The sequence below is a fragment of the Carettochelys insculpta genome, chromosome 1 (genome assembly GCF_033958435.1).
Source record: "Carettochelys insculpta isolate YL-2023 chromosome 1, ASM3395843v1, whole genome shotgun sequence".
Taxonomy (NCBI): Eukaryota; Metazoa; Chordata; order Testudines; family Carettochelyidae; genus Carettochelys; species Carettochelys insculpta.
In genome coordinates this window covers 105568527-105581669 of record NC_134137.1, presented here as the reverse complement: position 1 = coordinate 105581669, position 13143 = coordinate 105568527, and the positions used below count along the sequence as shown (strand labels likewise).

At 49.3% G+C, this 13143-nt stretch overlaps 1 protein-coding gene across 2 annotated transcripts in view; it reads left to right on the top strand.

The window, feature by feature from the left end:
* Nucleotides 1-13143, top strand: part of UGGT2 (UDP-glucose glycoprotein glucosyltransferase 2) — a 222270-nt gene that overhangs the window by 166068 nt on the left and 43059 nt on the right. For both annotated transcript variants that reach the window (XM_074989263.1, XM_074989273.1), the window contains 2 exons: nucleotides 10283-10381; nucleotides 11069-11153. In XM_074989263.1, coding sequence (XP_074845364.1) covers nucleotides 10283-10381; nucleotides 11069-11153 — 184 coding nt within the window. The remainder of the gene's footprint in view (nucleotides 1-10282; nucleotides 10382-11068; nucleotides 11154-13143) is intronic.

Sequence of the window (13143 nt, the reverse complement as noted above, 5' to 3'; positions counted from 1 at the left end):
GGCATGGGGGGCCTACATGGAGACTTTCAACCGCCTGGTGGACTACCTGGCCCCCCATGCCGTGCTGGCCGCCGCAGCGCCCGCCGTGCCTGCTCCACCAGCCGCACCACCAGCTGCTCCGCCCATCGCCGTCCCGTCCGCCGTCGCCCTGCCACCCACCGCCGAGGGCCGGAGTGCCGAGGGACCCCTGGAGCCAGCTGAGACTCGCCGGGCATATCTTCCGGTCCGGCCCGCCCCCAGCCAGCCCCGGACAGGGCTGCGGCCGCAGCGGGGCTCCTGGCCGCCCACGCCCAGTGCCGGACTGTAGGGGCGAGGGGCCTGGGACGTGGCCCCCCCCTTGTATATAGTTTCAACTTATTATTTTGTGCCCCCCGTTTGCCCCGTCCCCCCCATGTAAATAGTTCTCCCCTTTATCCTCCCTGATTTTCTTTTTATTAATGAGGACACTTTTTTATTACTATTGCTTTATTTGTACATATTACTTTGGTTCCACATGTTGTATATAGTTTGTTCTTGTTTTATATACTTATAGTTAAAAAAAAAAGTTCTCAAAGAAAAAGAAGTGTAAGTTCAGCCACAAGTGCGTGCTGTCATTTGTCCAGGAAAAGTGGGAGGGGGGTGCGGTTGGGTGCTCCATGGTGTGGGCGTTGGGGCAGGAGTGTGGTGGAGGAAGGGGCGGGCAGTGGGGGGCCTGGCAGAGTTCACCCCGCGGCCTCATCATCGAAGTGGGCCCGCAGGGCCTCCCGGACCCGGGTCCCTTTGGGGTCCACCTGCCGACTGGGGGCAGCGGGTGGCTGCACGTTGGCCCTGCCGGCCTCCACAGCCCAGCCCTGGAAAAAGGCCTCCCCCTTGCTCTCCACCAAATTGTGCAGGGCGCAGCAGGCACCCACAATCAGGGGGATGTTGTTGGGGCCCACATCCAGGCGGGTCAGGAGACATCTCCAGTGTCCTTTCAGGCGGCCAAATGAGCGCTCCACCACCTGGCGCGTGTGGTTCAGGCGCTCGTTGAAGCGCTCCTGGCTAGCGGAGAGATGGCCCGTGTACGGGTGCATGAGCCAGGGCCGGAGGGGGTACGCCGCATCTGCGATGACGCAGAGGGGCATGGTGGTGTCCCCCAGAGGGATCTCCCGCTGGGGGATGTAGGTCCCCGCCTCAAGCCGGCGGCACAGGCCCGAGTTCCGGAAAACCTGGGCGTCGTGGGTGCTGCCAGGCCAGCCCACATAAACGTCCTGGAAACGTCCCCGGCTGTCCACCAAGGCCTGGAGGACCACAGAATGGTAGCCCTTGCGATTCAGGTATCGTCCTCCACTGTGTTGCGGGGCGCGGATGGGGATGTGAGTCCCATCCAGAGCCCCGAAGCAGTTGGGGAAGCCCAGGGTGGCAAAGGCCGCGATGGTGGCATCTGGGTCCCCCAGCCTCACGAGCCTCTGCAGGAGCATGGTGTTGATGGCACGCACAACCTGCAGAGAAAGCACATGGGACAGCACCAATGAGGGGTGAGCAGGGTGTGCGTGGCCCTGCCCTGCCCTGCCCTGCCCTGCCTGGCCTCCCCCACCCTCCTCTGCCCGGGCCCCCCTCCCCTGCCCTGCCCTCCCCCCGTGGGTTCTCTTACCTCCATGAGGACAGCCCCGACGGTGGCCTTGCCGACACCAAACTGCTGTCCCACGGATCGGTAGCTGTCGGGAGTGGCCAGCTTCCAGACAGCGATGCCGACCCGTTTCTCTACTGTGAGGGCACGCCGCATGGCGGTGTCCTGGTGCCTGAGTGCGGGGGTGAGCCACTGGCACAGCTCCATAAATGTCTGCCAGCTCATTCTGAAGTTCCTGAGCCAGCGGTCGTCGTCCCACTCCCCAAGCACCAGCCGCTCCCACCAGTCGGTGCTGGTGGGGTAGCTCCACAGCCGCCGGCGTGTGAGGTGGGGGGCGGGCGGGGTGCTGCAGGGTTGGGGGTTGAGCCCTGCTGCCCTGGGGGCAGCTCCTCCTCCGGTGTAGCAAGGAGGTGCTGAGCTGCCTCCCGCATGGCATGGAGCAGGGCAAGCCCTGCTCCTGCCGGGAGGGCTGTGTGGACCTCTGGCGGCTGTTGCTGCTGCTGCTGGGGGTCCATGACTGCGTCGCCCGGGGTCTGTGTGCCTATGGCTCCTCAGACCGCATGCTGTGCAGGCTGAGTGTGTCTGGGAGGGGCCCTTTAAGGGAGCGGCTAGCTGTTGCCCCGGAAGCGCTAGTCCGCCCTGTGACCCTGTCTGCAGCTGTGCCTGGCATCCCTATTTCGATGTGTGCTACTTTGGCGTGTAGACGTTCCCTCGCTGCGCCTATTTTGATGTGGTGCTGTGCAACGTCGAAGTTGAACATCGACGTTGCCAGCCCTGGAGGACGTGTAGACGTTATTCATCGAAATAGCCTATTTCGATGTCGCTACATCGAAATAAGCTATTTCGATGTAGGCTTCACGTGTAGACGTAGCCCTAGTGAGCTGTTTATGAGGAGTTTATGATTTCATAGAATCATAGACTTCTAGGGCTGGAAGGGACCTCAGGAGGTCATCTAGTCCAGCCCCCTACCTAAACCAGGATCAACCTAAACTAAATCATCCCAGCCATGACTAGGCATGGAGATTCCACCACCTCTCTCGCTAACACATTCCAGTGCTTTACCACCCGCCCGGTGAAATAGTTTTTCCTAATATCCAACCTACCCATCTCCCTCTGTAACTTCAAACCATTGCTCCTTGTTCTGTCACCTGTCATCATTGAGAATAGTCTCTCCATCCTCTTGCGAGCCTCCTTTCACAAAGTTGAAGGCTGCTATAAAATTGCCCCTCAGTCTTCTCTTCTGCAGACTAAATAAGCCCAGATCTCTCAACCTCTCCTCATAGGTCATGTGCTCCAGCCCCTTAATCATTTTATTTGCCTTCTGCTGAACCCTTTCTGATGGGTCCACATGCCTTCTACAGTGGGGGGATTTCCTATTTGGTTTTAGGAAGAATGGGCTTTTGAAGTCATGGGGTCCTTTCAAAAGACCCCTGTCTACATGGATGGCATGCGTTCCGAAAGCGATGCTTTTGAATTGCACATGGCCGTCATTATGCTAATGAGACAGTGCATAGTCACGTCAGCGCCTCATTAGAATCTTCCAAACTGCCTCATTAATGTGCCCTCTCCAGAGTGAGGGGGCATGTGTAGACGCAGCCTTGAATCTTCTGTCACCACAAACCTATCCATAGATGAAGAACTGAACATCAGAATTGGGAAGGCAGCTACTATTTTTAGCAGACTCATGAAACAAGCACGGAACCATCCTAAGCTGACAGTGAAAACAAAATTACTAATCTATCTGGCATGTGTATTGAATATCCTGCTATATGGTTCTGAGGCATTAACCACCTACTTGAACCAGGAGAAAAAATTGAACAGCTTCCATCTTCGCTACCTCCACAGAATTATGACTATCAACTGGCAAGATAAAGTTTCAAATGCGGATGTGCTGTCAAGATCCAGCATACCCAGCCACACAGTGATCCTCAACAGCAGAAGACTACGATGGCTTGGTCGTGTGAGAATCATAGAACCATAGAACACTAGGACTGGAAGGGACCTCGAGAGGCCATCGAGTCCAGCCCACTGCCCCAATGGCAGGACCAAGTACAATCTAAACCATCCCTGACAGACATCTATCTAACCTGTTCTTAAATATATCCAGCGATGGAGATTCTACAACCTGCCTTGGCAATTTATTCCACTGTTTGACCGCCCTGACAGTCAGGAACTTTTTCCTAATGTCCAACCTAAACCTCCGTTGCTGCAGTTTAAGCCCGTTGCCTCTTGTTCTATCCTCAGAGGCCAAGAAGAACAAGTTCTCTCCTTCCTCCTTATGACTCCCTTTTAGATACCTGAAAACCGCTATCATGTCTCCCCTCAATCTTCTCCTTTCCAAACTAAACAAGCCCAATTCTTTCAACCTTTTTTCATAGGTCGCATTCTCTAGACCTTTAATCATTCTTATCGCTCTTTTCTGGACCCTCTCTAGTTTCTCCACATCTTTTTTGAACTGCAGTGCCCAGAACTTGACACAATACTCCAGCTGAGGCCTAACCAGCGCAGAGTAGAGCGGAAGAATGACTTCTTGTGTCTTGTTCACAACACACCTATTAATGCATCCTAGAATCATGTTTGCTTTTTTTGCAACAGCATCACACTGTTGACTCATATTTAGCTTGTGGTCCACTATAACCCCTAGATCCCTTTCTGCTGTAGTCATTCCTAGACAGTCTCTCCCCATTCTATATATGTGAAACTGATTGTTCCTTCCCAAGTGGAGCACTTTGCATTTGTCCTTATTAAACTTCATCCTGTTTGCCTCAGACCATTTATCCAGATCATTTTGAATTATGACCTTGTCCTCCAAAGCAGTTGTAACCCCTCCCAGCTTGGTATTATCTGCAAACGTAATAAGCATACTTTCTATGCCAATATCTAAATCGTTGATGAAGATATTGAACAGAACCGGTCCTAAAACAGACCCCTGCGGAACCCCACTTGTTATACTTTTCCAGCAGGATTGAGAACCATTAAGAACTACTCTCTGAGTATGGTTATCCAGCAAGTTATGCACCCACCTTATAGTAGCCTCATCTAAATTGTATTTGCCTAGTTTTTTGATAAAAATATCATGTGAGACCGTATCAAATGCTGTACTAAAGTCTAGGTATACCACATCTACCGCTTTTCCCCTATCCCCAAGGCTTGTTATCCTATCAAAGAAAGCTATCAGATTGGTTTGACATGATTTGTTCTTTACAAATGCGTGCTGGCTGTTCCCTATCACCTTACCACCTTCCAAGTGCTTGCAGATGATTTCTTTAATGACCTGCTCCATTTTCTTTCCTGGCACAGAAATTAAGCTGACTGGCCTGTAGTTTCCTGGGTTATTCTTATTCCCCTTTTTATACATGGGGACTATATTTGCCCTTTTCCAGTCTTCTGGAATCTCTCCTGTATCCCATGATTTTCCAAAGATGATAGATAAGGGCTCAGATACCTCCTCTATCAGCTCCTTGAGTATTCTAGGGTGCATTTCATCAGGCCCTGGTGACTTGCAGACATCTAATTTTTCTAAGTGATTTTTAACTTTGTTCTTTTTTCTTTTCAACTTCTAACCCTACCCCTTTCCCACTAGCATTCACTATGTTGGGCATTCCTTCATCAGACTTCTCAGTGAAGACCGAAACAAAGAAGTCATTAAGCATCTCTGCCATTTCCAAGTTCCCTGTTACTGTTTCTCCCTCCTCACTGAGCAATGGCCCTACCCTGTCCCTGGTCTTCCTCTTGTTTGTAATATATTTATAAAAAGCCTTTTTGTTTCCCTTTATGCCTGTAGCTAGTTTGAGCTCATTTTGTGCCTTAGCCTTTCTAATCTTTCTCCTGCATTCTTGTGTTGTTTGCCTATATTCATCCTTTGTAATTTTTCCTTGTTTCCATTTTTTATACAATTCCTTTTTTAATTTGAGATCATGCAAGATCTCCTGGTTAAGCCAAGGTTGTCTTTTTTCATATTTTCTATCTTTCCTACACAGCAGGATAGCTTGCTTTTGGGCCCTTAATAATGTCCCTTTGAAAAACTTCCAACTCTCTTCAGCTGTTTTTCCCCTCAGTTGTGCTTCCCATGGGACCTTACCTACCAGCTCTCTGAGTTTACCGAAATCTGCCCTCCTGAAATCCATTATCTCTATTTTGCTGTTTTCTGTTCTACCCTTCCTTAGGATTGTGAACTCTGTGATTTCATGATCACTTTCACCCAAGCTGCCTTCCGCCTTCAAGTTCTCTACCAATTCCTCCCGATTTGTCAAAATCAAATCTAAAACAGCTTCCCACCAGTAGCTTTTTCAACCTTTTGGAATAAAAAATTTTCTCCAATACAATCCAAGAACTTACTGGATAGTCTGTGCCTCGCTGTATTAGTTTCCCAACATATATCTGGATAGCTGAAGTCCCCCATCACCACCAAATCTGGGGCCCTGCTTGACTTTGTTAGTTGTTTAAAAAAAGCCTCATCCGCCTCTTCCACCTGGCTAGGCGGCCTGTAGTAGACGCCTAGCAGGACATCACCCTTGTTTTTTGCCCCTCTTAGTCTAACCCAGAGACTCTCAACACGTCCATCTCCTACGTCCATCTCCAGCTCAGTCCAAGTGTGTACATTTTTAATATATAAGGCAACACCTCCCCCCTTTCTTCCCTGTCTGTCCTTCCTAAGCAGGCTGTACCCTTCAATACCCACATTCCAATCATGTGTATTATCCCACCAAGTTTCCATGATGCCAACGATGTCATAGTTATATTTATTTATTAGCATTTCAGTTCTTCCTGCTTATTACACATACTTCTTGCATTTGTATACAGGCATCTAAGATATTGATTTGATCTTGCCTCCCTGTTTTGCCCTGACACTCTTTTTACTCTGACATTGTTGCCCATGCTGCCTCCCATTTCTGACCTACCACCCAGGTTTCCATGTTCTCCACTTACCTGTGGGCTTTGCTCCCCTGCCCCCGTCGAACCTAGTTTAAAGCCCTCCTCACTAGGTTAGCCAGTCTGTGTCCAAATATGGTCTTTCCCCTCCTTGAAAGGTGAACGCCATCTCTGCCTTGCAGTCCTTCCTGGAATAGCATCCCGTGGTCAAGGAAGCCAAAGCCTTCCTGGTGACACCATCTTCGAAGCCAGGCATTCACCTCTAGGATGCACCTGTCTCTGCCTGGGCCCCTACCCCTGACAGGCAGGATTGAAGAGAATACCACCTGCACCCCAGACTCCTTCACCCACGTCCCCAGAGCCCTGAAGTCACTCTTGACCTGCTCAGCATCATACCTCACGGTATCATTAGTGCCCACATGGATGAGAAGCATGGGATAGTAGTCAGAGGGCCTGATAATCCTCGACAATGCCTCTGTAACGTCTCGGATACGGGCCCCAGGCAGGCAGCACACCTCCTGAGATGAAATGTCAGGGCGACAGATGGGCGCCTCCGTCCCCCTCAGAAGAGAGTCCCCAACCACCACTACTCTACGTTTCCTCCTCGCAGTGGTGGCAGCAGACTTCCCAGCCTTGGGGGTGCGAGGCTTCTCCTCTGCTGTACGGGGCGATCCTTTGTCTCCTGTATCAAGTACAGCATAACGGTTTCCTAGTACCACAGTGGGAGGGTTCTGAGCAGGGGTGGAACATTGCCTGCTGCCTGAAGTAACAAGCTGCCAGTGTCCACCCTGATCTGTCTCCTCCTCCAGCAGTGGTTTATCAGCTGTGCTGTGTGCTGGGACAGTTACCTCCGCTGTCTCCACATGAATACTATCCAGGAACTGCTCACGGAGTGGGATACTCCTCAACCTGGCTACCTCCTCCTGTAGCTCTAATACCCGCTGCCTGAGAGATTCCACCAGCAGGCACCTTTCACACTGGATGGTCCCCCCCCAGCGTGGATATCAGTGAGTGGGAATTGCAAGCTACAGTCCCTGCAAAGCCACACCAGGATCTGGGTAGAGGCATCCATAGTCAGGCAGTCTGTCTGGCTACAGGCACAGGTGGAGGAGGCAGCAGTAGTGGTGGCAGGTGTTGTGGGTCTTCCTAACCATCGTAGGCCTCCCTCTGTCCAACTCCCCTGTCTGCAGCTCCCTGTCCGCTTCACTCCCCTGGTCGCCCTTGCCTCTGGCTTTTAAAACCTTCTGGCCTGGGTCAGACCCTCCGCCTGTGAGTCACACAGGGGAAGGCCAATCAAGGGAACAAAGGTCAGGCAGGCAGTCCCAGCTGCCACAGAAACTGAAACTGAAACTGACCCACCTGAAATCAAAATGGCAGTTCAAATTCAAACAGATTCAAACAGTTAAGCACACTCACTCACCCCAAAAGCCAGCGCTCTCACCTGGTAGCTTCTGCTGCGGCAGGATCTCTTGCTCTCCCTCTTAAACTCCAACATCTTCCCAAAGAAATCTTCAGTGAACTATCATGTGGGTTGAGAACAAGAGGAAGACCAAAAGCTAAGATTCAAGGATACATGCAAAAATGCCATGAAAAAATTCAACATTGATTCAACATCCTGGGAATCTACATCATCAGAACGAAATACCTGGTGACAATTGCTACGGTAGGGCACATCACCCTTCAATAATATACATGCAAGCCACACAAAAGAACTTTGTTTTAGAAGGAAAAACTCTCAGACTCAGGAATTCGGAAATAGACTGACATACAGTTATTACAATTGACCATGCAAATGCAATATTGGACAGATAAGCCACGAGAGAAGCTGCAGACTCAAATACTGCCCATGTGTCCTCACTGCTGCTGCTGCTAACCACCATCTCTCGAGACATAAAGGGGCCATAGTATGTGATTATAGCCCCATATTTTCTGCAGGATATCCCCATTCCTGTCTTCATGATTCAGTGTACAAGTATATGGTGCATAGTGGGTATTGTATTGTAGAGAATGAAACAGGGATTCTGTAGATTTGTGTCTTATGCTGGTGCGGTCTGGTTGGAATGTGGCTCCACCTCAGAGCAGCTGCACCACCTCACTGCACACTTGGGGGCTTAACACATGGAATCAGACAGGTGACTGATGTTCTGACTACAGTCCTCTGGCCAGGGACCAGCCCACAAACACAAGGTCAGGACAGGGGAGCTGGAACCTCTGCTCAGCCTGAACAGTCAGTCCAGGCTCTGGGTGGGGGCGGTTAGTTTAGGAGCTCAGGCCTAGATTTGGGTTGAACCTTTAGACAGTCAGTAAGACCAGGCCCTAATTCAGGATGGCGCAGAAAACAGTTCAGGTCTTCTAGCTCTATGAAGAACTGACAAGTGCAAGCATTTTTGCCTAGGAAAAGGAGCAAGACTGCTTTGGCAGTGGGGTATGCAGACCCACCTGCTCCATTGTGCCCCAGCCCAGGGCCCTAACAGTGGCGGAGCAATCTGACTCTGGATCAGTGGGGATTCTGACCACTGCGCTGACTCGTTCACAGGCACTATTTCAGCCAGACCAGAGTCAGCTACTCCTAAACTACTTCCTAACTTCCATTCTGGATATACCTGACTTGGTAATAGGTCCTCGGGGTCATTGGGAAATGGAGACTCCATCAGGGCTTCCACCTACTCTGGATCTGGGTTCATCAATGATCCTGGCAGGCCTGGCCAGTCCTTGGTTCCTTGTTTCCACTTCAGGAGCTCAGAAAAGGTGTCTGGCTCCTCCATCGACTGGGCTTCAACTGAACACCTGGGCCTGCCTTTTATATTTCCTGTTCCTCCTGCTCCGGCTTCCGGCAGGAAGGCAGAGTTGGGCTTACCTCCACCTACCAGGGCTATGGGAGAGGTTCCTCCACCTCTGAGTTTGTCGGCAGCCACTCTGCCTCATTACGCCTTGGCACATAGTCTAATTTCTACTTGTAATATAGCAATACGTTAAAAATTTAAAAGGCTTAATCAAGAGCACATTTGAGCTTCCAGGAGACTAGATGGATGGTGGTTAGTGTAAGATCCTGTGATCCACTTCCTGAGCAATGTTTATAAAAACAAGTCTTACACTCATGCACACTCACTCTGTCTCATTCACTGTGCATTGAAAAGAAAATTCACTGGGTGTTGTGAAAAAATAGTTACGCTGACATGTAATTTTAAAGACTGTATTGCAGTGCAAATGCAAAAGATGAGAGCAGAGCTGAACTTGTATAGTAATCATTGCTTACCATTCTGTCAATTTATAACCCTGCTATTAATGCAGTTCTTTGTGTGGCTCTTTGACTCTGTGTGGCTTTGTGGGCTATTTGGCCGTGTCTACACGTGCCCCTCCCTTTCGGTAGGGAAGCGTAAATGAAAAGGATCAGAACTGTTTAATGAGGTGCTGTTGTAAATATTCAGCACCTCACTATCATAATGGTGGCCAGTCGTGCTTTGAAAGTGCTGCTTTTGAAATGCAAACTGGCTGTGTAGGTGCAGGTGCTTCTAAATAAGCCCCAGACTTTGAAATTCTCTTACTCCAAATTTCTTTTGGGAATAAGGGAATTTCGAAGTCCAAGGCTTATTTCGAAGCACCCTTGTCTACATGTCCAGTTTGTGTTTTGAGAGCAGTACTTTTGAAGTGCAACAGGTGGCCATTATGCTAATGAGACACTGAATATTCATATCAGTGCCTCATTAAACAGTTCCGATCCATGTCATTTATATGCTCCTTCCAAAAAGGCGGGGCATGTGTAGACACAGCCTTTGTCTTTCTGACTAGTTACAGAGCCTGTAACAGATATTTATTTTTAAGTGTTTCAGGAGACACTCAAGCAGAAGAAAAAGAGAAGAAAAAAGATGTTCTAAATATTTTTTCGGTTGCATCAGGTCATTTATATGAACGCTTTTTAAGGTAATTTAAGCAAAAAGGAGAACTTTAGGAATATAATGGGAGTGTTTTAAAAGTTCATCAAAAAGTAAAACAGTTTTTGGGAAGTATGGTTCTTCCTTTCAAGAAAATAGTATAAGTAATATCATGGCATAGGAAAAAAATGTATGTGGGAAGGATTAAATTTATTCTGGGTTCAACAACTGAGATCAAAGTGAAAGATCAAAGGTCAAAAATGGCTAATCTTGAGCCATTCTGTCTCCTTCCTGTTTGTTTGTTTTTACAGTATAGTTATAGGGTAAATGTCCCAATAACCAAGTTAACAGAATGTTTATGAATGAATTGTTATAAAGCAGCCCCATTTCAATCACATGTGTGTGTACTTTAGAATAGAGCCTCTTAATAGACCCATGTTTAGTTAAACACTGGTCCTTTTAATGTGGCTTAAGTAAAGTTTGGCCAGCGTGGTTTTTCTTAACAGTCTAAAAAGCATTCTAGAAAGACCTATACCAGAATGCAGTTTATGATCATAGAAGTTAAACCTTGCTTAAAATGGTATTAGCAAGAATCATAAATAAAAACAAGTTTGCTGCAAGTTTTTTTTTCTAATGTATAATGAGACTTAAAACTATAAAACCCTTTTGATGTTATGGTTGAAATATGACTTCATGAATACATTGATTTGTTTATAATAGACTTATCTCTCCACAGAGTTATGATGCTTTCTGTTCTGCGTCATACCAAGACACCAGTTAAATTTTGGTTTCTGAAAAATTATCTTTCTCCTACATTTAAGGTAGATATAAAGTTCCTCTTGCTTTGTGCTTGTATTGTTCATGTCAGAATAGTAAAACAAATAACAGTGCAGTGTCACTTTACTAAATTTAATATTTTCATCATTCAAAATCACCAAATGTATTAAAATAACTACATTATGGAAATATACTCATCCCTTGCTATATGAGCACAATTGTTTCCTAACTTTCTGCTCATGGCGAAAACTCGTAAGAGGAACACTAAATTCCCATTAAAATACATGTAAAAGTCTCTGATTCCTTCTAAGTGCTCCTAATTTGGCGAAGGAGTGCAGCATGTAGCGCTGCTTTTGAAAGGTGAGTGAACATTGTGATGCGGGGGGTGGGAGGGGTTGGAGAGGGTTACAGTCTGGGGACAGTTTGGGGCCATGAGCAGGAGGGAGGGTTAAAACCAGGGGGCGGGTGGTGTCTGTGGGGCGTGGAGGGGGTCAAGGCTGTGGTGGGATGGGTCCATGGGGAGGGCAGGATGTTAAGGCTGTGGTGGGTTGGGTCCGTGGGGCAGGTGGGGGGAGGGTTCAGGCTACTGCAGATTGGGTCCATGGGGCAGCGGGTTGCGGGGTTAAGGCTGCAGCAGGTTGGATCTGTGAGGCCAGCAGGGTTTCAGGCTGCAGCGAGTTGGGGCTGTGGGGCAGGTGGGGGAGTTAAGGCTGCCATGGGTTGGGACTGTGGGTAGTGGGGTAAGGCTTGTATTAGTGGAGGGGAGGTCACTCATCTAGTGAACAAAGGTAGGTATATGTGTCCCTCATTTTAGCAAGTCCTCGTAAGTAAAGTACTCATTTAACGAGTGATGAATGTATTAATATCAAGGTTTTCGAAACAGGCATTATATAAGACCTATTTTTTCTTCTGAAACCAAGGTGGAATAGTACATTTTAAAAATTTTTTCTATCCTGATAGAGTCTATCAACTTCAGAAAAATGTATATAGTTGGGAATACCAGTAACACTGTAGAAATTATCAGAGCAGCAGATAAACGTTAAGTGTACTCACTGACCCATCTTTTTTAAGCAACAGTAAAGGAGAACAGAAAAGCTGAGTCTACATGTGAGCACCCTTTCGAAAGGGCGAAAATTAAAGTTCAGTGACTGAAATAGTGGCCGTCAAAAGGGAGCACCCGACGCCATTATCAGATCGGCATTTTGATGCGCTCTTTCGAAGTGCCGCCGCAGGTCTTTTGAAGGAGAGCGTCCACGCGGCTCCAAGCCCTCTTTCGAAAGAAGGGAGGCAAGAAATGCCGCGGATGGGGTCCCATGGCCGACAAGCCTTTCCAGGGCCTTAGCCAGGCGCCCACTTTAAAGGGCCCCTCCCTCCACCCTCCCCTCTGCAAAAGCCGAGTGCTGCCCAGCCTTTCCCAACCTGGCAGAGCCCACCCATGCCCACAAAGGAGGCACAGCGACAGCTCCCACAGGAAGACACCCTCATTATGGAAACCCTACTGGCAGTGCTGTGCACCATCGCTGCAGCTGCACCTGATCTCATTGGGTAGCTGGGCGGTCCCCCTGGATGAGATTGCCCCCGACGCCTCTGGACCCACCCCAGCAGCACCAACTGGTGGGAGCGCCTGGTGCTGGGGGAGTGGGTGAGGAAAGGTGGCTGTGGACCTTCCACATGTCGAGGCAGACCTTCAAGGAGATCTGCCACTGGCTCGCCCCCGCACTCCGGCACCAGGACACCTGCATGTGGCCAGCCCTCACCCTGGAGAAGCAGGTCACGATCACCATCTGGAAGCTGGCCACCCCGGACTCCTACTGCTCCATGGGACAGCAGTTTGGGGTGGGCAAGGCCACCATCAGAGCAGTACTTATGGAGGTAAGGTGGGGCTGGGTCACGCGTCCCCCATGGGTGGGTGGGGGGCTGGGGTGAGGGGAACCCACCGCTTCAAAGGGCCAGATGGGAGGGGGGCAGGCGGCTGGATGGGGCAGGGGCCAGATGGGAGTGGGGGCGGGGGCTGGATGGGAGGGGGCAGAATGG